Consider the following 27,797-nt stretch of genomic DNA (forward strand, 5'->3'; position numbering starts at 1 on the left):
AGATAGAGACACCCTTTTGTACAAGGAGTCACGTGGAAAAGATGAGGGGTAACAGGTACAAGTTACTTCTGGGGAGATTCCAAGTGGACACAAATGAGAACAATCTCCCCAGGAAAGTGGTGAATTCCCCAATGTTGGACACTTCAGATTCAGCTAGACAGGGTGCTAGACCATCTTGTCTACACCATACTTAGTTCCTAAGAAAGGCTGGCCCAGATGATCCTTGAGGTCTCTTCCAACCTGGTATTCTGTGATTCTAAAGGCTCCTGCCAATGGTGGGAAGCAAACACTTCTGGAAGGCACTGAGGAAGGGGACCCCAGTGGCCCCATGAAGGGTAGAGAGGGAATTGTCATCAAAGGGAAGTGACACTGGTGACAGGAAGACCCTTGGAGTAAGGAGAAACCCTCAAAAACTGAGTCCTAAAGCATAATACTTAAATCACATTTATAGTAAGCAGCAGCTGTCAGGAAAGCAGTTGCCAAGATGTGCAGTGGTTAATGCCAGTCCCTGAGCTGTCAAGAGGATAGATGTCCACTGTCTTGAGTGTTTGGTTTCTTCAGCAGTAGAAGCAGCTTTTTCTGTTCTTGGTCTGCATGCCTCAGCCTAGGGCAGGGCATGCCAGGGTGTTTTCCTTACTGTTCACCAAATGCTGAAGGACAGCTGTGAGATGCTGTATGGATCCTTTGCATTTCTCTGGTTGGTAGTGGTAGTGGGCATCAACAGGAGTTGCTGCCATGCTGAGCCCTTACAGCCCCTTGGAGGATTGGGGTGAGATGCCAGAGGAAGGGTAAACAGAAGAGAAGCAGCACCCCTTTCTCTGTTCCCTTTTGGTGATGGGTGTTATTGTTACATTAGGCTGAAGGTTCAAAATCCACGTAGAAGCACTTGAGTAGTGAATGTCTGAGGAGAGAACAAAAAGGCACCTTGCTTGGAAGAAACAGGCTTCTTGTGGCAAGAAGTTAAAGACTTTGAGGCTTATTAAAAGATTGTCCTTGTGTCTCCTATGCTGCCACTACTTTCAGCAGCACGGTGCCCGTTGGGTTCACCTCCACGTTCAGGAAGGAGACCCAGTTGTAGATCCCCCAGTCCCTGCTGACTGGCAGGATCTGCCGGATGAAGCACGCTGGGTTGCAGGCCAGCCCGTTGCCCAGGAAGGTGAGGGAGAACGTGAAGTTCTGGGGTCCCCCGATCTCCTGATGGTTCAGCACTGCCACGGCGTAGGCTCGGCCAGACAGGGGCCGCTCCCACAGCTCAAAGTTCTTGTCCTGTCCAGGAGGAAACAAACCCAGGGCTCATGTTAGGGGAGGCAGAACCGACGGTCTGCTTGTCTAAGCAGGCTTCAGGAACGAGCGGGCTCACTGGGCTCCCGTTCCCAAACCCTGCGCACTCCTCTATACCCCCTGTGTCCCCAGTGTCCCCTTTCTGGCTGCCTGTGCCCCACACTGTGCCACCAGCCCTGCTCCTGCCGTACCTTGGTAATTCGGTATCCCTGCTTGCCCAGTGGATCCTGGTTGATGGCAATCACTTCTTTGTGCTGGAGCAGCCACTTGGCCTCAGGACTGATGTGCCGCAGGTCGTTGGACATGAAGAGGGGAGCGGCCATAATAGCCCACATTGCCATCTGACTCACTGCCTGGTCCCAGCTCAGCCCAAAGTTTCCAATCACCAGCTGTGACAAGAAAACAAAAACTGCTCGGTAACACTGCCTGCCAGGAGAAACTGGGACACCCACCTGGGCACTGGTGAAGGACAGGATGCTGAGGGTGGGGCCCCTGTTGGGACTGGTTAGATAGGGTGAGTGCCAGGAGCAGAACCAGCTGGATCATGGCAAGGCATGAGTACTGTGGCAATTTAGGATGAACCTCTGGGGCAGGTAAACAAGCATCCTTAACTGACTAGGCAGCATTTTAAGAAACTGCTTTTGGATGCAGCTATTCCTCCCTCTGGATGCAGGCACCCAAGTCTTCCCTCTGGTGGGAGATCAGCACTTTGGAGTTTCCCACTGCCACACCTGTGTTCTGAGCTGGCACTTCTGGTGCTGCATTTCACAGACAGCACTGCCTGGGTGCTGTTCATAGCTGGAATTCTCTTCTCTTTTCCAGCCAGGGACCCTCTCAAGTTCCAAATCCTAGGGCCCCACCAGAGCCTTCCTCCCCCGATTCTCTCCCCATCCTTCTCAGCCTACACTGAGGTGGGTGTTGCTCTACTTGCCATGTCAGGATCATTCCAACCCCCTGGCCCAGCTATCTTCACAATGCTGTCCTGGTGAAGGGCTGTCCATTCCAAGATACTCTTGATGCTGCTCCAGGAATCGTAGACATCAAAAAAGTTCCTCCAGTGGTTGCAGTACTGTTTGATCTCTGTGTAATTGGGCTGTAATTGGGAACAAAACAATTAGTGTGATTAGCCAGAGAGCAAGACTGTACACAAAGCTAGACTGTTCAGGGGTAATATGGAGAACTATGGTAACACCTTCCATCACCAGCAATATGGATGACCTAGTGCATGTTGGTCCCCTAGGATGCCTTGTGCCCAGTATTGTTTCCCTTGGGAGAATCACTGTGTCCACCAAGCTCTGCTAGAAAATTCCTTTGAGCCCTATTCTCCTGAAGGTGTGATGGGACCAGTGGGATGAAACTGTGACATCCCAGTAATTACTGCAATTTCTTGCGTTTACACCCTCTGATGACTGATGCCATTTAACTCCCAGTGGGAGGGGATGGCAGCATTCCCTCACGGTGGCACAGGGGAAGCCAGCTCCAGGTGGAGAGCAACGTGTAGGTCACGGACCCTGGCTGGCAGAAATCTGTTGGTAAATGATGTGGAGAATTCCTATTAAATAGGCTGTCCTGAAGCTTCTCCTCTGGTCCCTAGAGGTGTCTGTAAGGGTTCTCACTTTCAGCCCCAGGATAAGACTTAAGAAACATTCCTTACCTGCTGTGCAGGCCTCAGGTAGAACGGCCACTCGCAGGAGTACACGATGCTCCTTCCAGTCCTGTTCAGGGCCAGAGACATGCGCCTGTAACCTGCAGCAAGGGGGCAGACAGAGGTTACACAATCTCTTGGTCAAACAGAGAAACTAACCCAGTTATCACAAGCTTCATTTCAACACATTATTGTGGCTGAAACAGCACAGGGAGGATGAGCTTAGTCTGCACCAGACTCCTGCCAGAACTGGGATTTACACTGGCATGCTTTAAAATTAAACCCTAGCAGGATTGCCATGCCAGAATTTGCTTATTTTTTGTCCTGTTAAAAGCCCTGCTAACTGCCCATTTTACAGCTGACACAGGCTGTCACACAAGTGTTGGCATGGCCTCACCAAAGTGATGAAGGGTTAAGTGTGTGAAATGCTCTGAGGTTTCCACTCACTGCCTTGGGAACAGGGTCTCATACCTGCTTTTTTAAGCAACACCCTTAAATGAGGATGCTCAGGGAAAAGCAACTTCCTGGAGCCCACCCTGGGCCTAGAATTGCTGCTGCCTGCAGAACATTCCCACCCCGTGGCACAGTGCTGCCTTCAGCCCGTGCCTACCTTCTGCCAGCAGCTCCAGGGTGTCCGAGTTGCAGCCATCAAACTTCAGCAGGTCCACACCCCAGGAGGCAAACGTTTGGGCATCCAGCTCATAGTGGTTGTAACTCCCAGGGAAGCCAGCACACGTCTTGTTCCCGACATCACTGTAGATTCCCAGCTTCAGCCCTTTGGAGTGGACCTGGCAAAGCAGAAAGGCAAAGAACTGGGGGTGGGGAAACCTCGGCAAGAGGAACCAAAGCTGGGCCAGCAAGGGAAGCAAAACCCTGCTCCGGCAGGCAGGGCCTTGGCTCGGCAGCTACGCAGCCTTTCCCCACCCCGCCTTCCTCCTCCTTCCCTGCTCCCAGGGGGCTGCGGGTGGGGTCCCCGGCTGCCCTCCCTGCCCTGTCCCGCGGCGGGGGGCACTCACGTAGTCTGCCAGCTTGCGGATCCCGCTGGGGAAGCGCTGCGGGTCAGCCCGGAGCCTGCCGCGCTCGTCCCGCGCCGGGGCCATCCAGCAATCGTCGATGCAGACGAACTCGTAGCCCGCGTCCCTCCAGCCCTCCGCAGCCATCACGTCGGCCATCTCCACGAAGAGCCGCTCGCTGAGCGACACGACCAGGAAAGAAAGCGGAGAACGTGGCCGCCCAGTTTCTAGCACCCTAGCACCGGGACCCCCGACCCAACGCGCCACACCGGCCCCCGCGGCACCCCCATCCGCCGCCGGTACCTGACGCAGCGGCGCGGGTCGCTGGCGCAGTCCGTGCCGCAGAGGAAGCGCTCCCAGTGCAGCCATCCCATGGGCGGCGTGCGGGCCAGCCCGTTGTCCAGCGCTGCCGCCAGGGCCGCCGCCAGCACCGCCGCCAGCGCCCAGCGCACCCGCCGCGCCGCCGCCATGCCTGCCCGCCCCGCCGCCGCCAAGACGGGCGGCCCGGCCGGCCAATCGCGGCGCGGCGCCCCCAGCCTTCCGCCAATCACGAGCAGCCGAGCGCGCCACGGCCCGCCCTCTCCTGCGCGGTCACCTGAGCGAGGCGGAGGGTCACGCGGCGCGGGGCGGGGCCCGGGGGGGCGGGGCCGGGGCGGTGGCACCGGCTGCACCGGCGGCACCGGCTGCAATGGGGGCGGCACCGGCTGCAATGGGGGCGGCACCGGCTGCATTGGGGGCGGCACCGGCTGCCACGGGGGCGGCACCGGCTGCGCCGGCTGCCATGGGGGCGGCACCGGCTGTACCGGCTGCAATGGGGGCTGCACCGGCTGCCATGGGGGCGGCACCGGCTGCACCGGCTGCACCGGCTGCATTGGGGGCGGCACCGGCTGCACCGACTGCAATGGGGGCTGCACCGGCTGCCATGGGGGCGGCACCGGCTGCCATGGCTGCACCGGCTGCATTGGGGGCGGCACCGGCTGCAATGGCTGCACCGGCTGCAATGGCTGCACCGGCTGCCGTGGGGGCTGCACCGGGGCCTCCGGGCCGTGCTACGGGAGCTGCGATCGCTGTGGGAGCCTGTGCATGCCCCCCCTCCATCTCTGCTGCCGGGCCCGCTCCTGCAGTAGCGCGGCCCCGCGCTCGGACCCTCGGTGCCCCCGGGGCCGCCGTGAGCCCCGGGGCGGGCGGTGAGCGCTCGCTGGTGTCAGTGCTGACCGTGTGAGCACCGGGTCCTGTGGAAAGGGGTGTTCCCCTCGGGCCCTAGGCTTGGGTTTGGCTCCAGTCGTCAGGCCTGCCCCAAAAACCTGTGAGCAGCTCCGGAATGAAGCCTCTGCTATCACCTGCTATCACCTACTATCACCTTTCTCCTCAGAGTGCCCCGCTCCCTCCATCTCCTGTCACCGCTGCCCTCTTTAGCTGCCTGGGCTCCTTCACCTCGCTGAGACACACCTCAGGTTGCCTGTTACCTTGAGCACTAGCGCTCTGTGACTGGGACAGCTTTGTGCAACACGGATGGAGGAGGAGGGCTTTGGAATTCCGTTTCCCCAGACAGCACCAGGCAGCCTGCCTGTCCTGGCTGTGCCCCTGGCTCCCCGGGCTGTGCTGTGGGGCTGGGCAGGGTCTCCACCATGAGCTCAGCGTGTTCGCTGCTGCTGTAGGTACACGGGCACAGGGAGGCTTGCCCGTTGGGAAGCTGGCCCGTGTTCGGGTGACAGCTCCGCCGTGGAGCTGGAGCCCCTCCCTGCCACCTGCATCCCCCCGGAGCCATCACCGGGGGCCTCGCCACGGCAGGAGGGGAGGAGCAGGCTGGGGCCAGCAGGGCGCGGTGCTCTGGGTGCCGCGGGTGTGCGGGGACACCCGGCATCTCGCTAGGTGTCATCCCGTCCCTGCGCTGGCGCAGCCGGGGAACAAAAGCTCTTCAGAGCCCGTGGGTTGATAATTGCTCCTTGTTTAGTGCCGAGGTCCCCCCCTCCTGCTCCTTGAGGGGCCGAAGCGCAGAGCCTTCTCCACGTCCGACAAAGCAAACCGCTTGTGGGGCTAGAAAACCTCATCAGTTTCGTTTTTCTTGTGCAAAACCACAGCCCAGAGCCAGTTATCCCATACTCCCAGGGCTTGGGAGGGCTGCAGGACTCATCTTGCTTGTCTTTGGGCTCCAGCCTTCCCTCACTGTCCCTTCCTAGGTGTCCTGCCTGCCCCGCGGGAGCACCCGGCCCACCCACACCCCATGTGGGGTGCCCCATGGCCCTGCATGTGCTGGCTGGCTTACCCGGAGCAGTGCAGGCTGGTCCCACAGCAGTGCCAGGGGGGTGGGGGTGGCCCTGGGGACATAGGGTTTGGCAGGGCACTGGTGAAGCCCCTCTGAGTGGGCAGAGAGGCCTGGCTGTGGTGTGATGCTGCCCCTGAGATGGCAGGGCTGTGCTGGGGGCTGGGGTGCCAGCACAGCCACACTGCCTGAGCACCCCACACCTGGACCTTACCTGTGGTGGAAGGATTCTGCCCTCACGGGGCTGGCTGGAGTGACTGCATCTTTCAAGGGTCCCACGAGCTGTGAAGTGGCCGGGCCCCAGCAGGACATGCTGCCAGTCCCACTCCTGGTGCTTTCCTCCTGCATCCGTTTCCCCATCTGTGAGGAGCAGCCCTGGCCTGCTCAGGACTGGCTCTCTGACTTCGAAGCCTGATATTTTCTTTAAGAACATCTGTGCCTGGGCAGTGTGTGAAGGGCACTGAGTGCTCTGAGTCCTGGCAGAGCTGTTGCCTCTTCTTACTGCATTGAGCTCACCTGGGTCCAAAGCTGGTGTCCCAAACAGCATGGGACATGCTGTCCTGCAGGCAGTGGTCCATCCAGACAGGGTGGTTTGCTAATCCTCTGGCACTTGGTGTTGCCCCAAGGCAGCTCCAGGCAGTGGGTGTTGGCAGGAGGTCCTGGTGAGGGAGGGTCCCAGTGCCATCATGCACAGTGGCAGAGCTTTGATCCAGCAGAATCAGGCCCCCCATGGTTGGTGTGGCAGGGAAGGCTGGCATGCTGTGGCAGTGCCTGGCCAAGAGGACATTTCTTCAGCCCCACACAGGTGCCCAAGGGAGCCCATGGGGCTGGTGAGGGGCTGTACTGCCCTGAACCTGTGTGTGCCTGTGACTGTCCAGCCCTGGCTGTGCTGTTGGCAGGCTGACGGGAAGCTGCCAGTGCCAGTGATGTTCATTTTACTGTCTGGGAATCCCATTAACTTGGTGTAACTCCATTAACTTCCATTTAAATCAGCAATTCACTTGGCCATAGATACTGGCCAACCTGTGCCCACCGCTGCTTCCTGTGGTGTCAGGGGTGTATCTCCCCATGCACAGCCTCAGGCAGGAGATAGAAAACTGGCTCAGTCTGAAGGCTTTGGGCTTTGCTGGGGTTCTGACACATCAGGGCTGGCCCCTGGCCATGCCATGACCTGTGGGAAGGTGCAAGGCTCAGTACCCCCAGCCTGCCACTGTCCCCAAGATGTGATGGACCTGCTGGAGCTGTGTGTGGGAGGGCAGCTGTGTAGGGGTCTCAGTGGCTCCCAATCCAAACTGGGCTGCTGGCAGAACCAGAGGTGGGGGCTGAGTGCTGCTCCTCACCCCAAAACATCTCCTGGGGACACTCAAACAGCAAAGGTCTGCAGGGCTGTGATGCAGCACTTCCCTCATATTTTTGCTAGTGAGGCCCCCACACCTTGCCACGAACAGAGCATGGGACCTGGGGGTTCAGCTAAGAAAGGGTTTTTACCATTTTCATTTTCATGGACACACTGGTTCCTGGAGCTCAGTGGCTTAGGACTTACCACAGTGTTTAACTCCAAACAGACTCTGGGTGCCTAGACATGATGTTTGGCAAGGGAGAGAAAGGAGAGCAGGCAGTGAAAAAACTGGGCACACCAGGCACCGCTCCTGGCTCTCCCTTTGGCTGAGTCCTCTCTATGTTTGGGGTGGGGGCAGGAGGAAGACCCTGGGGGGAGGGGGGAATTTGGTGTGTCCCATGTAAAGAACAACCCCAGCACCAAATGGGTGTGGGTGCACCTCACTTTCTTTCCTTCCACAGAAGCTCCCGATGGGGCTGGGCAGGCGACGGGGCTGCGAGGTACCAACAGAGGCAGTCTGTGGAACTTGGCCGGGAGGACAGAGGGAGATTGATGTTTGCTTGGGTGCTTGGCCCTCAGCTGCAGGCTCTGCCTGCCCCCACGCCAGCTGAGGACAAAAGCGCTGGGCCCGGGTGGCACTGCAGGGCTGGCGTAAGCCCCCTGGGACAGCTGGCAGCTCTGTAAGGCTGGCACCTGCCCAGCGAGCCAGGGCAAGGGGGTGGCACAGGGAGGCTTGCCCATCGGGATGCTTGCCCATGTTCGGGTGTCTGAGCTCCACCATGGAGCTGGAGCCCCTCCCTGGTCCCACATCTGCCCCATCTTGGGTCCTGTTCCCTGGCCAAGCCTGGATGGGGTGGAAAGGAGCTGAGGTGACCATGGGGAGCACCTCAGAGAGCTGAGAAGAAAGAGTGATGGGGTTTGGGGCTGGGAGCTCGCTGGGGGTTCCCACACAGCCTGCTGGCATCTGCCACGCGGGAGATAAAACCTGACAGTTACCACCAATTATATAATAAAAATCACCTGTGGTGGTAATGATATCTGGGTGTAATTGCAGGTCAAGACTCTTGTCCCCACAAGGCAGCTGTGTCCTTGTCCCCACATCCTTCCCATGCAGGGGGGAGCCTGCCAGGAGCTGGCTGCAGGGTCCTCAGCAGAGACAAACCCCCAGCACAGCACTGAAAATCCCAGAAAAGCTTTATTTGTGTAGGAATATTGAGGCTGTTTAAAAAAACACCACTAGTAGAGGGTGACTTGGCTACCCATGCCTGTAGGTGCTGCTGGGATGCTGGCAACTCCCCATTCGGTGCTGCCTCAAGGGGCTGGGCACTGGGTAAGCTGAAGAGATGAGGGGCACCCATTCCTCCACCTCCACATGGGGCCTCCCCAAAAACAAGTCTCAAAAGCCTGGCCTAGACACACACGGTGGAGCCCTGCAGGGACCCCCTCAGTGGGGAAGGCATGCCTGGCATGTCAGTGGGATGGAACTGGCTTGGCCCATCCTGGTGGGTCCTAGGGGTGGCCTGGGGCTGGTTCTCCTTGGCTTGTCCCCTCTGTGGAATGGGTGTGTGTGGCTGTGTGCTCTGTGGCGCTGGAGGGGGGGCTGGGCAGGGGGTAGGGATGCAGGGCTTTGCTCCCAGTGAGTGGTGTGTGGGAGAGGATAATACTGCCAGAGGAGCAGGGTCAGGAGCCACGGTGGAGGTTTCTGGGTGGGTCTGGCCTCAACAGGCAGTGCTGCCCTCCTGCCCGCGTCCCCCTGCTCTGCAAGCGTCCCTTTTGCAGGTCACCGAGGCCCTTGCTGTGCCATGGTGGCACCACAACCTCCACAGAAAGGGGTAAATCCCATTTCCACCCTGCCCTGCCTGGAGAACCCTGGGCCCTCTGCCACACCTGAGGCCGTGAGGAGACGGACCCTGCTGGGCTGTGAGCCTCCCCGGGCTGGCTGTGAGCAGGGGGAAAGGAGAGCATCAACACGTTTCTCTCTGTAGGACCTACATAAACATCACCTACTGGTTTTATTTCCTGCTAAGCACAGAGGATATCCAGGTCTGGAGGGCTGGAAGCCTTGCTGAGCTTGTCCTGTTAAGGTGTCAGATGCTCTGCTCTCTGTTGGAGGAGCAGTGGGGGAGAACCTGCCCAAAGGACACCATGCTTGGGCGCTGGGGTGGGGAGAAAGCTGGGGAATGGGACAGTTTTCACCTCCAGCTCTCTGCTGGCACAGCGGTGCTGTGGGAACGCAGCAGTCTGGGAATGCCAGCACTCAGTCCACTCCTGCAAAGGGGTCAACCAAGCTGCCTTCACTAGTTTCACCCCGAAAAATCTCCCTTTGGAGATTTGCTGTGACTTGCAGGTGGTGCAGTGCTGGCTCCCTGCTGCCAAGCGGCTCCGGTCTGTGCCTGCCCTGGCCACGGGTGCCCCTTCCCCTTCAGCAGGGCCGGGCTCACCTGCTGCCCGCCCCGCGCAGCATCCCCGCCCCGCGCAGCATCCCCGCCCCGCGCAGCATCCCCGCCCCGCTGCTCTGCTGCGTGTTGGAGCTTCCTGGGGGCTGGAGAGGCCCGATCCATTGCTGGGCGGAGGACCGTGGGGCCATAGCCAGCACTCCACAGTCCGGGCACAGGCAGGGGTGCTGCCTGCTGTTCCCTGCATCTGAACTCCAGACCAAGGGAGGAAAGAGGACTTGCAGCCTCTTGCCTGGGTAGCTGTGCCCCACAGTTCAGTGATACAGCATGGAGAAGCTTGACAGGTGTGGGAAAGTGCAGAGAGGAGGAGGGTGTTTGGCTGGAAAGTGGTGTTCCCTGGCCACCAGCTGTTTCTCTTCCCAAACTACTGGGGCTCCCCCGTGCCGTGGCAGTGCAGCATCCCTGGGTACCTGGGGCTCCTCCAGCAGCACAGCTTCCCTGGGAAACCAGGAGTGACACCATGCAGGAGGGTTCCCTCTCTCCAGCTGACTGTGTGGATCTGGGGTTGCTGATACCCCTCCTTGATGCCCCAGCATCTGAAGGGGTGTGTGGGCTGCCATGTGTCCAGGCTCTGAGACCCCAGCCCAGCTGTGCTGCTGCTCTGGGGCAGAAGGGACTGTGGTTCTAGCTGAGCTCATGGCACCCGGGCATGCTGGGGTGTCAGACTGAGAGGCAGTCAAGCTCTTCAGGCCCTCAGGGCACTGTGTGGATGTCCTCTGAGCGCAGCACTTTGTAGACAACCCAGTAGAAGATGTTGAAGACTAGGAAGGTGAAGGGGAAGACAGCTCTGGAGATGGTGTCGATGCGCTTTGCCCGGTCCAGGTACCGCCGGCGCAGGCTCTCCCCTTCCCGCAGCAGCGTGGCTGGGGTGGGGCTGTAGATGCTGGGCCCTTCCCCAGCCCTGTCCTTGGGCTGCAGGCAGTGGCCCAGCCCGTAGCCTCGCAAGTAGAAGCGGCTCTCACGGACGAGCTCTTCCTCCTGGCAAAGGGAAAGGCTGTCAGCCGGGGCCACCCTTGGGTGCTGCGACCGCAGGGCAGGCGGGTGCTTGTGGTTGCGTGTCCCATAGTCCCCTCTGCTGGGCCACACGGTCAATGTCAGTGCTTGGCACAAAGTTAGGTGCTTTTTTCAGAAAGGCCCAAGTGTACAGGCAAGAGCACGGGGCCAGCAGGCTGTGGGCAGAGGCAGGCAGCAGGGTGCACAGGGTGCGGGGGCGAGCGCTGACCGCCTGCATTGTCATCTGGAACATGTTTTAAGAGTGCATCCAAGGGCAAGCCTGACCCTGGCAGCTCGACACTGATCCTCCCCCAGGATCCTCCCAGCTCCAGCTTGGGGACTTGGAAAGCCCAGCTCTCTGGTAGCTGGGGAGACAGGGGTGGATTGGGGTAGTGGGGAGAGGGGCATGTGGGGGTGCAGGGAATGCAGGTTGAGTGAGGGTGCAGAGCACATAGGGGTGCAGGGAGTTTGGGGGTGTGGCAGCCATGCTTGCTGCAGGGTAGAAATGTGCCTGGGCCAGTGAACAGAAGAGCTAGGCAAGAATGCAGGAGCCTGGCCACCATCAGGGCTTGCTGGGCCTCCTAGTCCCTCCAAGGGCCCAGACTCCCATTTCTCCCCATCCCAAATCCCATCTCTGGCTGGTGCTGCCCTCCAAATGGCAGAGAGCAGCCTCCTCGCTGAGGTCAGCCCGCACAGGCGCTCAGCCGGCAAGGGAGCTCTCATGCGGGGAGCTTGAGCTCTGGCATCTTTATTTAACTCAGCAATCTGCTGGCTAAGCAAGATATCTCAGTGGGAAAAGCAGCAGCAGCTCCAATTGCTCAGATTAGTTCTTGTTTGCGGGGGATTTTTATTCCCCTGCCCGAGGCTGAGTTGCTGACCTGGGGGGGACCTTGGTGCCCTGGGGGAAGCAGCTATTTCCCCAGCCAGGGCGTTTGAGGGGGGAGACTGGGAGTGCTGGTTCACCCATCTGGGTCCCTCTGGGCTGGGGAAGCCCTAGCGTGCTCACTAGGGCTGAGGCTGGGTGCAGGGAGCTCCCTGGGCCCGGCTTTGCAGGGAATGTGGGAGGGATCTGTCATCGGGCTGCAGCACCTGCGCTGCATCGGGCAGCGCCAGCGTGGGATCTGTTTTAAGCCAGCAGATGGTTCCTGGGTTCAGCAGAACATCCTCCTCCCTGCCCCAATAGGGTGGGTGTTCACATCCAGAGATTGGTGGTGCTCAGGAGATGTGAAAGGTAGGGAGCAAAGGAGAGTGTTGGAGGCAGCTGGGAAGCCTCGCCCAGTGTCCAAGCCCCCTCAGCAGTTCCTGGGCACTGACATCCATCTTCAGCCCATGGCAATGGGGTTTGGCTGCACAGGGCACTGCAAGCCGGGGTGGTGTGTGTCCATGTACTTGTGTTTTCCATGGAGCTCTGGCTCCTGGCCATGTGCTCCTGGCAAGGAAATGAGAGTGGGGCAGTCTTCCCTGGTGGCTGCTGAGAAACTGGCCCTGCAGACCCCAAGTGTCCCCTCGGTGGCTGAGGATGGGCAGATGTTGTGACAGCAGTGGCAGGAGGGACTCACCATCCTCTGCCGCCGCTGGCGCCGGCGCAGGCGCATGAACTCCTTGTGCTGGCGGGAGACAAAGTTGACGGCCGCGTATTCCAGCAAGGCGGCAAAGACGAAGAGCAGGCACACTGCCATCCAGATGTCAATGGCCTTCACGTAGGAGACCTGGGAAGTGAGAGGGAGCTCAGGGACCCGCTGCCCCTGCCTCGCTCATCCCCACCCCACTGCCAGCTTTGTCCTGCTGCCAAAGGGCACAGGAGCCCTCTCAGCTGGGACACACAGCCCAGCAGCACCGTGTTCCACCTCAGCACATGTGGTGCCCCAGTTAGCAAAGCTATGGAGCCAGCTATTCCCAAGGGAAGGCTGCCCCTGGGGCACTGGGGTTGGCAGTGGTCACACCGGGGGCCCTGGGCAAGCTGCAGCATGTGAGCCTGGCATGGAGCCAGAGCTGACCTTGGGCAAGGAGGCACGGGAGCCGGCGCTCTGTGTGGTCATGGTGAGCACGGTGGTGATGCCCAAGCCCACCCGGGCTGGGGCTGCATCCATGTTGATCCAGAAGGAGACCCAGGAGAGGATGACGATGAGCAGGCTGGGGATGTACATCTGGATCAGGTAGTAACCCATCTGCCTCTCCAGATGGAACTTCACCTCGATGCAAGTGAACTTGCCTGTGGGAAGACAGTCCTGATGGGCAAGAGGGATGCCTGGGCCATGGCAAGGGGGTGGCAGAGGGTCCCTTGGGTGCTCACCTGTGTTGTAGTACTTGGTGCAATAGCCCAGGTCCTTCTCATCCCTGAGGATGAACTGTGGGAGTGTCAAGCCCTCTGCAACCTGCACAGCCTCCTGCTCCTCCAGCCACTCGAAGATGAGGTCATTCATGGTGTAGCCAACTGGAGGGGATGGAGGGAGCCATGGGACGGGGGGAACATGCACCCTATTCATCCCCACCCTGAATGACTGCTCCTTTCTGCTCGCCTCCTTCCAAGGCAGGAAGATCCCAGCCTTTGGGATGGGAAGGGATAGGATCGGTGGGGCAAACTACAGCTTGAAATCCCCCTAGGTACTCACAGCTCTCTAGCTGCATGGTGCATGTCTGGATGTCCATGGGGAAATTCTTGAGGTCCATGGGGCAGGACAGGATCAGCGTCAGCCTACAGGAAGCAGAGGAAAGGAAGTGATTGCCGGGGGCTGGGGCAGTTGTGGGGGGGCAAAGCTGCCCCATGGGAGGTAAGAGGCTTTGCCTTCCCACTCCGGCACAGCACCCGAGGGGAAGGGTTCTACCTAATGCTGTAGAGCACGTTGCCATTCTTGAAGATGCGCAGCAGCTTGTTGTCAGTGGTGACCTCATGGAAATTGGCCCCTTTCTCATTGGCAAAGAACAAGTCTGGCTTCCAGATGGAGTCAAGCATGGAGGGGTCAAGGTCAAGGGAGTCGTCGGGGTACTCGCGGTAAGCAAGGCGGGGGTCGTTCCACTGCTGCCGCAGGAAGACGTTCACCCGGTAGTCCTGGGGCAGAGAGCACCGGGTCAGCCAGGAGCACCCCAGAGTGCCCAGGGAAGAGAGGGAGGAGGAAAAGATGGAGGAAGATGAGGTGGAGGAGGTGGAAAGGTGGTCTCTTTGTCGAGGCTCAGCCCTACAGGTGCTGCCTGCTTGACACTAACCGTGCACGGCGCAGGGGCAGCTGAAGAGTCTACCCTGGCTGTCGGCAGCCAGGGTATGGCACCTGCCAAGCCTGTGAGCAGCAGGGAGCTACCACCAGCTGCCTCACTCTGACCCTGCAGGGTGTTTCTCCCATCTCAGGCATGAGCAATGTGACCCACAGAGCCAAGCTCTGGTTAACTGACCCCAGGAAAAGCACAGCCATTTGCTAGGGCTATGCATGTTGCCACCATGGTGCCAGGAGTGGCTCTAGAGAAGTGCTCACAGAACCCCCATGGACTCTGGCACTGGGACCTGCAGACTCCCCAGCAAAGCCACTGCCAGCCCCAAGGCACTGGGAGAGGAACCCGTCACACTGGAGGAGCCCTCACCATGGTGGTCTCCGTGACGGAGCCGAAGCTGTTGATGAAGATGTTGCATGTCACGTTGACAGGTGGACCTGGAAAACAGCATGAAACCTCCTCTCACTGCTGGTCAGGGAGACATGTGCACAGCCTGAGGCACACGTGGGGACATTGTCTCCTGCACGTGCTGTGCAGATAAACGCACACGAGCATCCACCTGCCCAGCAGGGTCACCCCCATGGTGTGCTGAGCTGAGCCCCAGCACCTCTGCAAGCACTGCAGCCCCCAGCAGGGCAGCTGTGATTGCAGGAGCAGCCAGGACTCTGGAGAGGGTGTTGGGACTGAGGGATGTGGTTCAAGGTCCTGCCCCCAGACCCATACCTACCCATTCCCTGATTTTAAACAGCCATTCACTGTCAGGTTTGGGAGCCTCACGTCCCCTCCTTACCTTTGAAGTTGGGTCGAATCCGGGCATCATACCCTGATGTTCGTCCCATAAGCTTGTCCAGGAAATCAGAGGGTGACATGGGCTGGGGCAAACGTCGGGAAGCAGCTTTAATCTCCTCCCGCCCTGAGACCAGCCTGCAGAGCATAGGAGGCAGATTAGCTGCCTGCCAGCACCACGGGTCTACAGGCACGTTTCAGCACACTGCAAGGATTGCCAGCTGCTGGGGGAAGCAGCTGTGCCTGCCCTGCATCCTCTCTGGCCCTGGGACCCCTTCCACCTTCCTCTGGGATCCCGGCAGCTTCCACCCTCACCTGACACAGCCTGAGTGCCTGCGTTTTGCTTCTCCCTGCCAGCAAAGCCCCTGCTCACTATGTCCCCTGACATGGTGTTCAAGGCAGGGAACATTCCAGGGATGTGCTGGGGATGGGGTGGAGAGGGCAATGGCCTTGAGCACAGCACCCAGGCTCTGTGCCAGTGCTGGGGGGAGAAAGTGGGGAGGGTCCCTGCTGGGTTCAGTCACCAGCCCTGGCTTGAGTTGCTGATCAAACGTCTGTACCCTGTCTGGCCCAGACTCATGGCTTGGGGGGCTTGGCCTGGTGTGAGTGAGGAGGTGCCCGGGAGCACAGCTGGGGTTGTGACACCTTGCCAGGGGACAAGATGTTGTGGCAGGAGAGGAGCAGCAAGGCCCACCCCTGCACTAGCAGTGGTGCAGAGCTGACCTGAGGTCTCCCACGCAGCACACCCAATGATGACAGAGACTTATTTAAACTGACCTTGGGGGGAATATTTTTGAGGATGCATCTTAGCCTGCCAGTTTCTCTTCTTCTGTCAGTCTATAACGATCATTTCAAGGAAAAATGCAAGAGACGTTCACTCACCACATTGCCAGGCAGGCGGCTGTGGTGGAGGGAATTAGCCAGAGACCTCCAGATGCAAAGGGACCTTTGAGCACACTGCTGGTGCTGCTACGTGCTGCCTCATAACTCCACCACGTTCATGTCCACGTGCAACACATTCTTTCTTGGAGCTACAACCCCGTTATCACAAGCAGAGGATGATGCTGAGAACTGGAAAACCCTGGGGTCCTTGTTCCTACCTCCTTGTTCCTACCAACACACCTTGTTCCTTCCTCCTCTCAGGGGAGTGGGATTCATCATGGAGGGGCTTATGTGCATCCTTGCCATCTAGCAATGGTGACAACGGCCACCCCAAAATGATCCAGCTGGGCAAGTTTTCACTTATTATGAGATGGGCAGCAGAGAGCACTTGAGACAGGTCCTGGCCAACACCAAAAGGCTAGGAGAAATTCCCCCTCCAGAAGCTGCATTAGAGAGGTGTGCCTTTGGGAGAAGGGGTGTGAGGGGCCAGGGTAACAAGGCCTCAGCCTGCCTCATAGCCCTAAATCATGTCCTCCTCTGCTGCAGAGGAGGGTGAGGGTTCTCCCCTGGAGCACGTAGGAGGAAGGCTCCCTTGGTGCTCAGCAGCCAGCTCGTTGAACGGGCTCAGCTAACTGGCTGGGCAGTGGCGGATCTGCAGCCCCAGTGGTGCTCAGACCTTGGGAACTGCAGGGGACACAGAAACACCTTCGGTGCACCCACCTCCAGTGGCATCACTGCCATGGCTGTGCTGGCACACAGCCCCTGGATCCTGGCTCTTCTCAGTTTGGCTGCAGCTTCCCAGTTTGGGTACTTCCTTCTCTTGGGGGAGCCTACCACTAATCTGTCCCAGGCACTGCAGGGTCCTGGAGCTCAGCACTTCCGTGGAGCTCCACAGGGATGCAAGAGGATGGTGGGGCTGGAAAACACTCATGTCCACCTAAAAACACCACCCTGAGACAAGCAGTTTCCATGTGTGAAGCAATGACATTTTCCTCCCTCCCTGCCACAAATGCTGTGGTTTCCCCCTGCGTTGTTCCAGCTGCACTGGTCCAGTGGTGGGAGGGGGAGTGGGGTCAGGGATCAGGCTCAGGCGGGGGGGGCACTGCAGTTCCCCACCCTCTCCCTTCCTGACCCACTCTCCCCTGCATCTCACCTTGTCCCAGATAGCACTCAAGGAGACCAGAGAGGGAAAAAGAGACCCAGGGGCTTTGGATTTTCCATCCAAGCGGGCAAAGAGTTGTTCCTCAACCCACAGGACCTGGGACACCCAGTGGCCTGAGAGACTCAGGGACTGGGTCAGGAACTGTCCTGAGTACACATACCCCCTGGATACCTTGAGCCAGGAGAGGGTCTGGGCATCACAGGGGCTTTGCAGCACTGGAGAAAGAGCTGCCTGTGCCTTCACCTGGCTCAGCTCACCTCCTCTCCCACCCGGGCAAGGCTGCCCAGCTGGTCTGGAACCAAAGGGACCATCGGGGACCCAGCACTGGAGCAGGAACTGCTGGGGACTCAGCAGAGCCCGGCTGTGTGCAGCTGGGGCTGTAAGGGGAAGGTCTGGTGGGTTTATGGGGTGCTGGGTCAGCGTCTCGGAAAACACGGGCAAGGCCGGATTTGAGGGAGCTCCGACGGCCTGAGAGGAGGTCCAGATCGGGGCTGGGAGGGTTCTGGCTTGGGGGAGCGGGGGGCATCCCCTGGAGAGAGGAGCGGGGGTGGGGGTGCGGGTCCGGGGGGGAACGCCCGGGTTCCGGAGAAGAGATGGGTCTCCGAGAGAGGGTGATGCCCGTGCCCCGGAGGGGAAAGGTGGCTCCAGGGAGATGGGGGTCCGGGTGCCCCCCGCGAGTGGGGCCGCCCCGCCGGACGCGCAGCGCCGAGCACCCGCGCCATGCGCTCACCTGAGCGGGCCGCGCCGGGGCAGGAGGCAGCCGAGGAGGAGGAGGAGGAGGAAGGCGAGGGCGCCGGCCCGGAGCGCGCCCATCCCGCCGTAACCCGCAGCCCCGCCGCCCCGGGCGCACGGGCATGACCCGGCCGGTGGCGGCGGCGCCCCCGCTCCCGCCGCTCCGGGGCTGCTGCCGCCGCCGCTGCTGCCGCCCCCCGCCCGGTCCCGCTCCTCATAGTCCGGGCGAGCGGGCGTTCGCCGCGGGGTGGGCGCCGGTCGGCTGCGGGATCCGGGAGCCGGGCGGAGCCTCGCCCGCCGCGGCGGAGAGGAGGCGGGCACGGCGGTGGGGAGCCCCCCGCAGCCCTGCCCGCCTCCTCCCCACCGCCTCGGGGTCCTATGCCGCCCCGTCGGGGCTGTCCTGGAGCCCACGTCCCCCATGGGGGCTCCTCGACGCGGGTCCCTGCCCCGCTGCTGGGGATGGAGGCTGCTCCCTGCGGGGGTTGCGAAGGTCCAGGGGCGCAGCGGGGGGTGCGCCGGGGCTGGGGAATGCGCTGGTGGGCTGGGATCGAGGGATGCGCCGGGGTTTAGGGATGTGGCAGGGCTGGTGGCTGCGTTGGGATCAAATATGCAGGGCTAAGGGATGCTTCGGGGACGAAAAACGTGCTGGGATCGAGGGCTGTGCAGTGGCTGAGGGATGCCCTGGAGGTCCTGCCCGTCTGAATGAATGGGAGCGGCTGGGAACAGCCGGGATCCTTCTTCTCTTTGCCTGGCCTGGCGGTGCCTGCCCCGGCGCCGCCGTTCAAGGCCTGCCCGAGGGCAGGCTGGAGCAGAGATCCCGGGAGGCCCAGCCCTCCTGCAGGGATCCCTGTGCTTGCTTTTCTCAGAGGCTCTGCTCGTGGGCAATCCGGTGCCTTGGCAGGGGCAAGCAGGCTGCTTGGAGAAGGCAAATTGGACCATCATGTCTATGTGATGTGGGGAGCTACAGTGGCTGGCAGGGAGAGGGAAACTGAGGCAGAAGGAGGGGAGCTGCTTGTTAATCAGGACAGCATAGGCAGGGCTGGGACTTGGGCTTCTCAACTGCCTCTGCCTTGACCCCTGGGGCCACCCTGCCAAGCCACAGGGTTGCCTCTGTTCTGAGGCAATCTGTGATTAATTTGTGAGGAAGCCAATTGTACTAAAAAATGAGAAAAGTACAGAACAAATGATTCCTGGAGAATATGTCATTCAGGTTTCCATTTGTCCTACTTTGGCTGTCTTGTCTTGTTTATTTGTATGAATTACAGCCTGGCAATGGCGAGGAGCCATCCTATGAAGCCATTGCTGCAGGGCTGCACAGAGGAGGATCACAGCAGAGGAGGAGAATGTAGGACCCCCTCTGCCTGCACTCCCCAAGGCAAGTGAGGGGCTCAGGTCTGTGCTGGCTTCTCCTCAGCAGAAATCCAAGTGCAGGATTTTGAGAGCTCCCCACTGAGTTTGCTGTAGGGAGGCAGCAGGAGTGAGGGCTGGCTGTATGAAGCCAAGCCTGGTGCCCCTCGTCCAGCTCAGGGGAGAGGACAGGGGGCTGTAGGCAGTGGGCACTTAGCTGCCAGTAGCATGCAGGAGTCCTCGTCCCCACTCGTCGGCTCTCCCAGCACCAGGCACTGGGAGAAGTCTCCTCGGATTACTGTTGCCATTAATGTTTACAGGGCTGCGGTGCTGGGAGGCACAAGGCGGGATCTGGAGCCCCGGGGTGTGGAGCAAACACACACTGCATGACAGCTCCTGTTTGCAGAGACTGTCCGAGCTAAGTGAACCTGACACCGTAGGGAGGAGGGGAACCAGCCACATCCTCTCCACCCTCTGGGGAAACTGAGGCACCCGTGTGACATGCCTGCATCTCAGCCTGTCTCTACCAAGGATTTGGTTGGAGTGGCTGTGGAGGCAGTTCTGCAGGTGGCCATGGGCATGGACTCTCAAGATAACCAGCTGCAAGCCTCTGCTGCATGTGCTGTGCTCAGCAGGGCAGTGGGGTGAGCTAGCAGGGCCATGGAGAGGCCAGTGAAGCCAGTGCAGCAAAGTGGCTCCTTGACTGCAGGGCTACAGGGGACAGGGCTGTGCTCTGCAGGCAGCCAGCACTGTGAGGAGCCAAGCAGTGCTGAAAATAGGCTCTGGGAAGATGCAGGCAGTGAGCATCCCATTGGGGAGGTGAAGGCAGCACTGATTTGCTGCCAGCCAGGTTGACTGGATGGAGCAAGAGCTGCAAAAGCAGAGCTTGGTGGTGCCCAGGGGTCCCCAGGCACTGAACCACATCCTGGCTGAGGGGTTTTTGGGAGTTACAAGAGGCTTCTCCCCCATGTCCCTCAAATCAGAGCGTGAGGTGTTTTTTTTTTCTGTAAACAGCAAGATGCCAGCCAGCAGGCAGCTGCCAGCAATGGGCTCTCAGAAGCAGACACATTCACCACCAGGCTGCCCTGTGGCCACTTTCCCTGGGGGCAGCAAGGCTGGGGAGGACAAGGCCCACACTGTGACCCAGGGTGTGGGCAGTGGCTGCCAGCCTGGTGCAGTCCAGAGAGCTGGTATAGGCAAGGCCCTCTCTGGGTATCTCTGTGTCCCTGCTCTGGAGCTGTCCCCATCACAGTGCCAGCTCTGCTAACAGGAGAACCACAGGCAGCAGAGGCTGGGGTTGCTAAGACAGGAAGGAAAGTCTGATACTGTTTCCCTCTGCTATCTCAGCCCATGTGAAACCGTTCCCTAGGGCCAGACCCGTACCCACCACAAATCTGCCTGAACCCAGAGCCTGGAAGAGAGCTGTGTCAATCCACACCACCTGGATCCTGACCCCTCTCTGCTGCTCAGCCCCCACATTGCTGCATCTATGTATTTAATCCTGCCTGGTAAACCTTGGGGTGCATTCACAGGTGTGAATGGGCTGAGTGATTCAGCCCCTGGAAAACAGGTTTGGGTTTTTTTCCCAGAGAAAAGGTTGAGAGCTGCTTAAGCTCCATTTCAGGATGAACTGTGAGATCAATTTTGTGCAGTTTGTGTTGAGGGCTAAGGGGGAGTGAGAGGGAGGACAGCAGGTAATAGAGCTTGCTTTGCTCTTCATGTGGGGCCACAAATGCTGCCCATGCTGCTCTGTTGGAGTGAGCTCAGAGCTTTTGCCTTTGCCCTGGAGTCAGGAGAACCTGCAGCACAGGGAGGGGCAGAAGCTTCAGGTAGGCACAGGTTTGTAGTGGGCTTTAAGCAACTTGCTCCATCTTCTCTCCAGCAGACTCGGAGGATGAGGTGCTCCAGGGTGTTTCATAGCAACTTAAAGGCATCTCCTGTTTTGGGAGTTACCAGGTGCAAACTGCATCTTGCAACCCGAGCAGATGCAGTTTGCATCTGCCTTCCTTCCCCCTCCCGAGGCTCCCAGCCAATCCAGCTGGCTCTGGAGCTCTTCCTCTCTGTTTTGTCCTAGGACTGGAATTTTTTTTTCAGAAATCAAGGTGTGAAACAGAGAGGCTGAGTGCAGAGGGCTCTGCCAGCCAGCCTGAATGCAAGAATTGCTGTGCTTTTCTGCTCTGTAGCAGTTGCTTAAATGCTTAATGAGTGCTGGGAAGCAAAGTGCTCCTTGTGAAAGATTCAAGGCCTCTGTGCCTTCAGTTTAGGGTTATGCCAGCTCCCCTTCCTAGTCTTTAATCCTCTGTCCCAGTGAAAGCAAGGGAAAGCAAACACAGTCTCATCACTGTTTCTAAGGAAAAGTAGCAAAGCAAATAGGAAAACACTTCCTGGCTGCATCTGGGGAGAGGACAGCTCCCCTGTCCCAGGGTGGACACGGTGGCTTCCCCGGAGCAAACGGTTTGAGGTGCCTAATTGGGTGTGAAATTAATGCTGGGAAAAAGCACATTCCGGAGGGTAGCCGTGCATTGCTGCCAGCCTGCAGCTCTCCCGGGCTGCCCAGCCCATGCTGAGCTTAGGAGCTTCATTCTCATTCAGTGGCACATTCACCTGGTTCCCCAGCGTTGTGCTGGTCTTCCTCTTTCCTGGAGAAGCTGCGTCATGGGCAGCAGGTGCTTTCCTTTCCCAGAAGAAGCGAAAAACCATCTCAGGGTGACAAAGGCATGGCTAAGGTTGGGCTGGCTAACTGCAGTGGTGCTTTGGTGGGGAGACTGGGGTCCCACTGGCACCAGAGCACAGGCAGAGAGCCTGAACCCTCACCATGTTTCAGCAGGGCAAGTGGGCACTGGGTTGGGGTGCAGCTGCCAGTGGGACAGGGCAGGACATCCCCTGCACTGGCCCTGGAAGGTCATGGGGCTGCTTCTAGGGGAAGGTGGCACTGGAGAAGGGGACAGGATAGGGGCTGTGCTGGGGAACCCAGTGGTTGCTTGGGGCTTTTGTGGCAGTGCCAGCAAGACTCAGTGCCTTGCTGAGCTGGGCAGGGTGACCCAGAGGAGTCTGCAAGGTGAACCAAGACAGACATTAGTCCCAACTCCAGCTAATGTCACTCTGTGATTTTGTGGCACTTTTCCAGGCTAAAAATACCCCTGCAGTTGATGTGGCATGGGGCAGGTGCTGTGTGCAGCAGCTGTGGAGGGATGCTCTGTGCTGCTGGACCAGCCAAGGGGAGCCAGCCAGTGGAGCTGTGGTGGCCCCACAGTGACCATGGGGGTGGCCATCCCCTAACCGAGCTGCCAGGCACAGAGGTCACCTCTCTGCAGGGCCAAGGCTATGCCAGATGCAATTGCTCAGCCAGTGGGAGGAGAGCATCCTCAGTGACCTCTCTGAGCTGTGTTTCAGCCCACCTCTAGGCCCTTTGCAGATCCTGGAGGGTGACACCAGCTCCTCTGGGTGCTTCTTGGGGTATGTCTGTCTCATTTGGGGATCATTCAGAGAGAGGGTGGGATGCTGCAGCAGGGCTCATATCCCCAGAGAGGGGCAGGAAGGCCTGAGGAGCTAAGCCCATCACTGTGGCTGTGAGGCTGCTGCATTTGCCCTCAGCCCCTGTACAGCTGGGGAGGGCAGTGCTGGGCCAACGTACCTCATCTGTCCCCAGCTGCTGGGGAGCAGAGTTTGGGACACATGAGGAGATGGCCAGAGGGGACAGGGCTGGCAAGCCTCTCCCAGTCTTGGAGGCAGTCCTGGCACAGCAGGATCCAGCTGGATCAGCCCCATCCAGCTTCATCCCCCTCCTTACCATGGGAGGCAGCTCAGCCCCGCACCACTCTGAGGCTGCAAGCAGGTCAATCTGAGCTGGGCAATGAGAAATGCAGTCCCCCTGTGATGGGACTTTTCAGGGTGATCTGTAGGGCTTTGGTCCCCTGTGCCATCGTGCAGCCTTGGGGTGTGTCATGCCATCCTGGGGACGTAGCCACACAGGCAGTGTGGCTGCCACCGGCTCCAGATGCGATGCCAGATGGGAGCCTGCAGGGTGGCTGAGGGAGAGCCAGGGCATGTTGCTGGTGACTGAGCAACTCAGCACTGCCTTGGGGAGCTCTTCTGTGCTCTGTTGAGTTGGTCACTGCCTGCACAAAGGCTGTCTGAGCCCTGCCCAGCATCCTGGAGCTCCTGGGAATAGTCCATGCAGGTTGGGCAGTGTTTCGGATGTTGGTCTCCTGAAAGCTATAGAAGAGAGTCCAACACCAGTTCTCCAAAATCAACCCCTCCTCCAATAGGCACTTACCCACCCATATCTACCTTATTTCTGATATTTTATGGCAGGTTGTCAAGGAAATGTTTAATGTACTTCCCCTCCCCATCATGTACAAGCAGAGGACTCCCACCCGGCCTGAAAATATGGCTTAGATGGGCCTAACTTGCTTTTTCCCATCCGTGGGCTGCAGACCTTGTGCCTCCTGGTGCCAGTGGTGCTCTGCTTTGGGTCAACTGTGTGGATTGTTTTGCAGAGCAAGCAGGGAGTGAAGTGCAGACAGAGGGAATGCTGGAGCAATGACACCAGCTGATCCCACGACCTTGGCAAGCTGGGCAAGGGACATTGAATTTAGGTAATTTAGGTAAGTGTTCAGAAGGACTCTTGGGGCCAGTAGGAAAGCCTGGCACAGATGCCAAGCCCCTCAGTGGGTGCTTCACCACCTCAGGGTGACCCAGCCCTTTCCCATCTTTGTGTACCTTCTCTTTTCCCATGGGTCACCCCTTTCCTGCTACCTTGTCCCCACATTGCCCCACAGTGTGGGCTGGTTCCCTCCTGAGGCTGGGGGTGTGGGAGGGGAATTACGGGGAGGAAGCTTGGAATGGGGCAAATAGAAACAACAGTCTTAGGCTGGATTTGCTCTTCTCAGACACCACAGGCTCCAAGAAGGCAGAACAACATTTGTCTTTCCTCTAGAGGATTTTCTGAAATGAGAACAACTCAAGAACATGACCCCACGAGAGAGTAATGAACAGCCCAGAGAACATCAGTGTGAGGAGTCTGTTCACTCTCCTTTAGGAAGAAAAATCAAGGAGAAAGGCTGTGGACATTAAAGGCAAATCTGCTGGAAAAATCAGCCAGGGTTAAAAAAAAAAAATCACCTTTTCCCCAAACCTGTAATGAACCCAGGGGACTTGCTGCACTTGGCAATGAGCTTGATGAGAATCCTGGGGGGGAGGGGGGGCAGCCCCTGTCCTTCCTCTGTCATCCTGCGCTGCTGGCCTGACTGTCCTTCAGCATGTGTCCCCTGTCCTCTGCCAGCTTCTTGTTTGGTGTTTTGTTTGTTGTTGTTTTGTTTTGTTTTTTTTAAATTTGATTTTTATTAGCACATTTTGCAGCCTTGCAGCAACCCAGGAATACAAATAGGGCAGGGAGTGCAGCCAGGCCCGGGCAGCAGCGAGCGGGGCCGGCTCCGGGCAGCATCCTTGGCACCGTCGGGAGGAGGCAGCTGGACAGATGCTGCTGGGGCTGCTGTGACCTTCCTGTGGTCGATGCCTCCTGTCTAGCTTGGATGGGGCTGCCTGGGAGAGCAGGAGCTTCTGAATGGCAGGAAAATCCCTGGGCATCCCTGGCTGCTGCCTTGGCCGCAGAGCTGCCCTGGGGCAGCTCGATGTCAGGGCTTTTCTTGGACTTCCCTGGCTGGGATGTTTTACCCCACCGATGGGTGAACTGAGACAGGTGAAGAAAGACAGTTAAAATCCGTAGCAGATAATGAGAAATTCAGCCTGGCTGGGGAAGTGACTGCCTAAAAATAGCAGCAAGGTTCTCAGCTGTGACAAGATACACCAGGATTTCTCCCGCTGCCCCATCTATAATGGATAAGGGCACTGCACACACTGTCACCAGCTCCTCTTGGGTGTACCAGGGATCTGCCTGCATTTTGGGGGTGCAGGGTAGAGGGGCTTTCTGTGTTTTGCAGGGTCAGCAGCCACTGAAGAGTGGGATTTTGGCCACCATGTGTCTGTGAATACCTCACCCGGTGCCCAGGGCAGTGCAGAAAATGAGCCTGCGGGGATGCAAGCAAAAAAATCAGCTGGGGGTGGGGGAAATCCTTCCTGAAGCTGCAGCAGCTGGGGTGGAGCAGGGAACCTCCTCTCAGCTGGCCCCTACTGCCACCAGCATCCCTGCAACCTCCTGGCTCGCACTGGGGAGGGCTGCCTGCATGCCTGGTGTGTGCCGGGGGGGGGGGGCCAGGGCAAGCAGGAGGCTGTCCTGAGCCATCAGTGTGATGGGAGTGGCTGTGACAGGCTGTCTGTGGCCATTATGGGTGAAGTGGCTGCATATGGGGACAGGGAGGATGCTTTGGTTCTCTGCCCCATATGCTCCTGCTTGTTCTCCCATCTCACTGCTTTGCCCTGACGTGGCAGAGTGGTGCCCGTGTGGCTCCCCCTTTGCCATTGCAGTCACCTCCTTGTCCCTGCAGCCCTGAACTTGCCTTCTCCATGGCCCAGGGAAAGCCTGAGCCTGAGCCACAGCTGTGAAGAACCAAAAATGGAAGAGAAAACCCCACAAACATCCCAGAGGGTGGTGTATTTACAGATGTGCATGTTTTCCTCCACATACCTCATTTTGGTGCAGCCCATTCCAGTATCTTACTGCAGATCGTGGGTGGCTGGGGAGGGAAAGGCTTCGTGTTTAGCCCCTGGCACGGGTCACAAGGGGCAGGATGGCAGTCCCAGGCTCTGTTAATGAGGGCAGGTAGCTAAGCCCTTAATTGCCCTTTCAGAGATGGTTTTGGACATAATTGGCCACTGCCCAAGGGTCAGAACAAATTGCAAGGTGATTCAGATTGATTTATAAGCATGTTTATTTTTACCAGCCTGGCATGGCCCCCTCCTGGCTGGTAAATGGATGTGTCTCTTCCCTGCCTGAGAAATAGCAGCATTTTCTTTGGCAGGGACGAGCCGACAAGGAAAGCTTTATGCAGGCTGGCAGGTTCCTGCAGCTGCAGGCTGCTCTTCGGGCCCCATCCAGCAAGGGGCTGAGCTGCAGGATTGCTCCAAGTGTGCAGAAGCGTGCAGTTAGACACTGAGGATTTGCAGGAGGGGCTCTCACAACCTCTCCCACTGAAATGCCAAGGGTGCAAGAAGGCCCTCTCAGCACCCCCATAGCCACGTGGACCCCTGGGGCTCTTCCTCCCCAGCTGAGGGGGTGTTTGGGGTGCACTGTTGGCTGCCCACCCAGCTGCTTGGTGGAGGGTACCCCCCACACTGGTGGAGGAAAGGCAACCCCAGCCACTTCCCTGCACACGTTTTTCTCCCTCAAGGCTTAGAAATGCAGGGAAGGGATATTCCCTTTTTCCCCATCTCCCTGTTTTGCAGCTCTGCTCTGGAACATCTCCAGGAGCTCTGCTGGGAGATGGGCTGGTCCCTGCTGCCAGGGGGTGATGCTTGTGGCAGAGCCGAGGGGTTACCCTCCCAGGAGGGAAATGCCTGCTGACAAACAGCACCCAACCGCCCAGAATTGGAATTTACTGTAATTTTCTGCACTTTGTGCAGAAATCACAAGTCTGAGTTGCCCACTTCCTTCCTCCCTGATAGCGTAAAGCTGCTGCTTCCTAAGATTGATTCTGTGATTCCCCTCTGGGTGTTCAGAAATTGCAGAGTCAGCAAGAATGGAATTTCTATGGAAAGAAAAATAAAGGCTTGCATTTTTTTCCCCCCAATGACGTGTTTTTATTTTTGATTTATATTTATGTGGGGGTTTTTAATGACATATTTTGTCCTTTGGTAGCCAGGGGTGCAGGCTGGGCCCTGCTGGTTCCCAGTGGCTGTAGGGGTCACATGTTACTTCCAAAGGGATACTGCGAGGCTGTCACCCTCCCCTGGCCATTATGAGGTGACCATGGCTGATGATATCCCTGCTGAGTGCCTCCTGAAGGGCTAAGGGAGGTGCCCAAGGATGCCACCCACTGCAGTGACAGAGGGTCTCCCCACTCTGTTGTCCCTCCCTAGCCCTTCCTGCCCCACGGCTGGCTGGGGACAGTGGGCAGCCCCCTGCCACGGTGCCACACAGTGGGAAAGCAAAGCAGGGAGTGGTGCTGGGGGGCCAGGAGCTGGGGCTCACTCCTGGGCTACCCAAGGGGTGTTTCCTCCCCCAAGCCCATCTGCGGGCAAGCCAGGGGGTGGCTGTTCGGGTGGGCGAGTAAGGGGCAGGGGTCCCCTTAGGATGGACCACCCTGCTCCTGGCCTACTGCAGCCCAGGGACTGCCCCAGCCTGCCAGCATCCCCAGCCCCAGGGACAGCCAGGCCCTGCCACCTCGCTGCCTGGCACAAGGCAGGGCATTGAGGGACACAGAGGGGCTTTGTCCCCCCATGCCTGCCGGGAAGGGGCCGGTTGCCCTCTGCAGGCTTCCCCAGCCCTGTGCTGGCTCTGCAGGGAAGCTGGGGGCACCCATGGGAGTGGGAGCACCCAAGGGAGCTGTGTCCACCTGCCGCAGTCCTGGAGCCATACCCATCACTTGGGGACCCCAGGGCTGTGCCCACCCCAGTGCTGTTCCCCCATGGGGGACAAGGGGTTAGGGAAAGCAGCTGCAGGATTCTCATCAAAAGGGGAACAACTCCCCTGGAGCCCCCAAGGCTAAAAGCAGCTCCCTGAGACAGGGGACCCCTGTTCCCCACTGGCAGGTGCTGGGGGGTCAAGGAGGTGACAGAGGAGCATCGCTGCTGTCC

The 27,797-nt window shown here is 58.9% G+C and overlaps 2 protein-coding genes across 3 annotated transcripts; both read right to left on the bottom strand.

The window, feature by feature from the left end:
- Positions 1-431: 431 nt before the first annotated feature.
- GLA (galactosidase alpha) lies at positions 432-4,420 on the bottom strand. The gene is made up of 7 exons (XM_051630768.1): positions 4,243-4,420; positions 3,943-4,117; positions 3,537-3,714; positions 2,936-3,027; positions 2,213-2,374; positions 1,473-1,670; positions 432-1,266 (listed from the first exon to the last, which is right to left on the bottom strand). The coding sequence occupies exons 1-7, from the start codon at positions 4,407-4,409 to the stop codon at positions 1,003-1,005; spliced, it is 1,236 nt and encodes a 411-aa protein (XP_051486728.1). The 5' UTR covers positions 4,410-4,420; the 3' UTR covers positions 432-1,002.
- A 5,610-nt stretch (positions 4,421-10,030) lies between these two features.
- On the bottom strand, positions 10,031-17,998 carry LOC127389516 (glycine receptor subunit alpha-4). 2 transcript variants are annotated; one of them, XM_051630083.1, is made up of 9 exons: positions 17,755-17,998; positions 14,985-15,118; positions 14,564-14,631; positions 13,816-14,039; positions 13,603-13,685; positions 13,284-13,424; positions 12,988-13,202; positions 12,550-12,699; positions 10,031-10,975 (listed from the first exon to the last, which is right to left on the bottom strand). In XM_051630083.1, the coding sequence occupies exons 1-9, from the start codon at positions 17,835-17,837 to the stop codon at positions 10,691-10,693; spliced, it is 1,383 nt and encodes a 460-aa protein (XP_051486043.1). In that variant the 5' UTR covers positions 17,838-17,998; the 3' UTR covers positions 10,031-10,690. The 2 variants fall into 2 exon arrangements, with proteins under 2 accessions (XP_051486043.1, XP_051486044.1); XM_051630084.1 differs by lacking the exon at positions 10,031-10,975 and adding an exon at positions 10,982-11,355.
- Positions 17,999-27,797: the final 9,799 nt, after the last annotated feature.

This window comes from Apus apus, chromosome 12 (genome assembly GCF_020740795.1).
Source record: "Apus apus isolate bApuApu2 chromosome 12, bApuApu2.pri.cur, whole genome shotgun sequence".
NCBI classification, from domain to species: domain Eukaryota; kingdom Metazoa; phylum Chordata; class Aves; order Apodiformes; family Apodidae; genus Apus; species Apus apus.

What these genes read in the sequence shown, in the direction of transcription:
- GLA (XM_051630768.1), bottom strand. Translation starts at nt 4,409, where the DNA reads ATGGCGGCGGCGCGGCGGGTGCGCTGGGCGCTGGCGGCGGTGCTGGCG. An exon ending in GACCCGCGCCGCTGCGTCAG is followed by an intron (nt 4,118 to 4,242) that starts GTACCGGCGGCG and finishes CGTGTCGCTCAG; the next exon opens with CGAGCGGCTCTTCGTGGAGA. An exon ending in TCCGCAAGCTGGCAGACTAC is followed by an intron (nt 3,715 to 3,942) that starts GTGAGTGCCCCC and finishes CTGCTTTGCCAG; the next exon opens with GTCCACTCCAAAGGGCTGAA.
- LOC127389516 (XM_051630083.1), bottom strand. Translation starts at nt 17,837, where the DNA reads ATGGGCGCGCTCCGGGCCGGCGCCCTCGCCTTCCTCCTCCTCCTCCTC. An exon ending in CACCAAGTACTACAACACAG is followed by an intron (nt 13,203 to 13,283) that starts GTGAGCACCCAA and finishes GTCTTCCCACAG; the next exon opens with GCAAGTTCACTTGCATCGAG. An exon ending in GCCAGCGGCGGCAGAGGATG is followed by an intron (nt 10,976 to 12,549) that starts GTGAGTCCCTCC and finishes TCCCTTTGCCAG; the next exon opens with GAGGAAGAGCTCGTCCGTGA.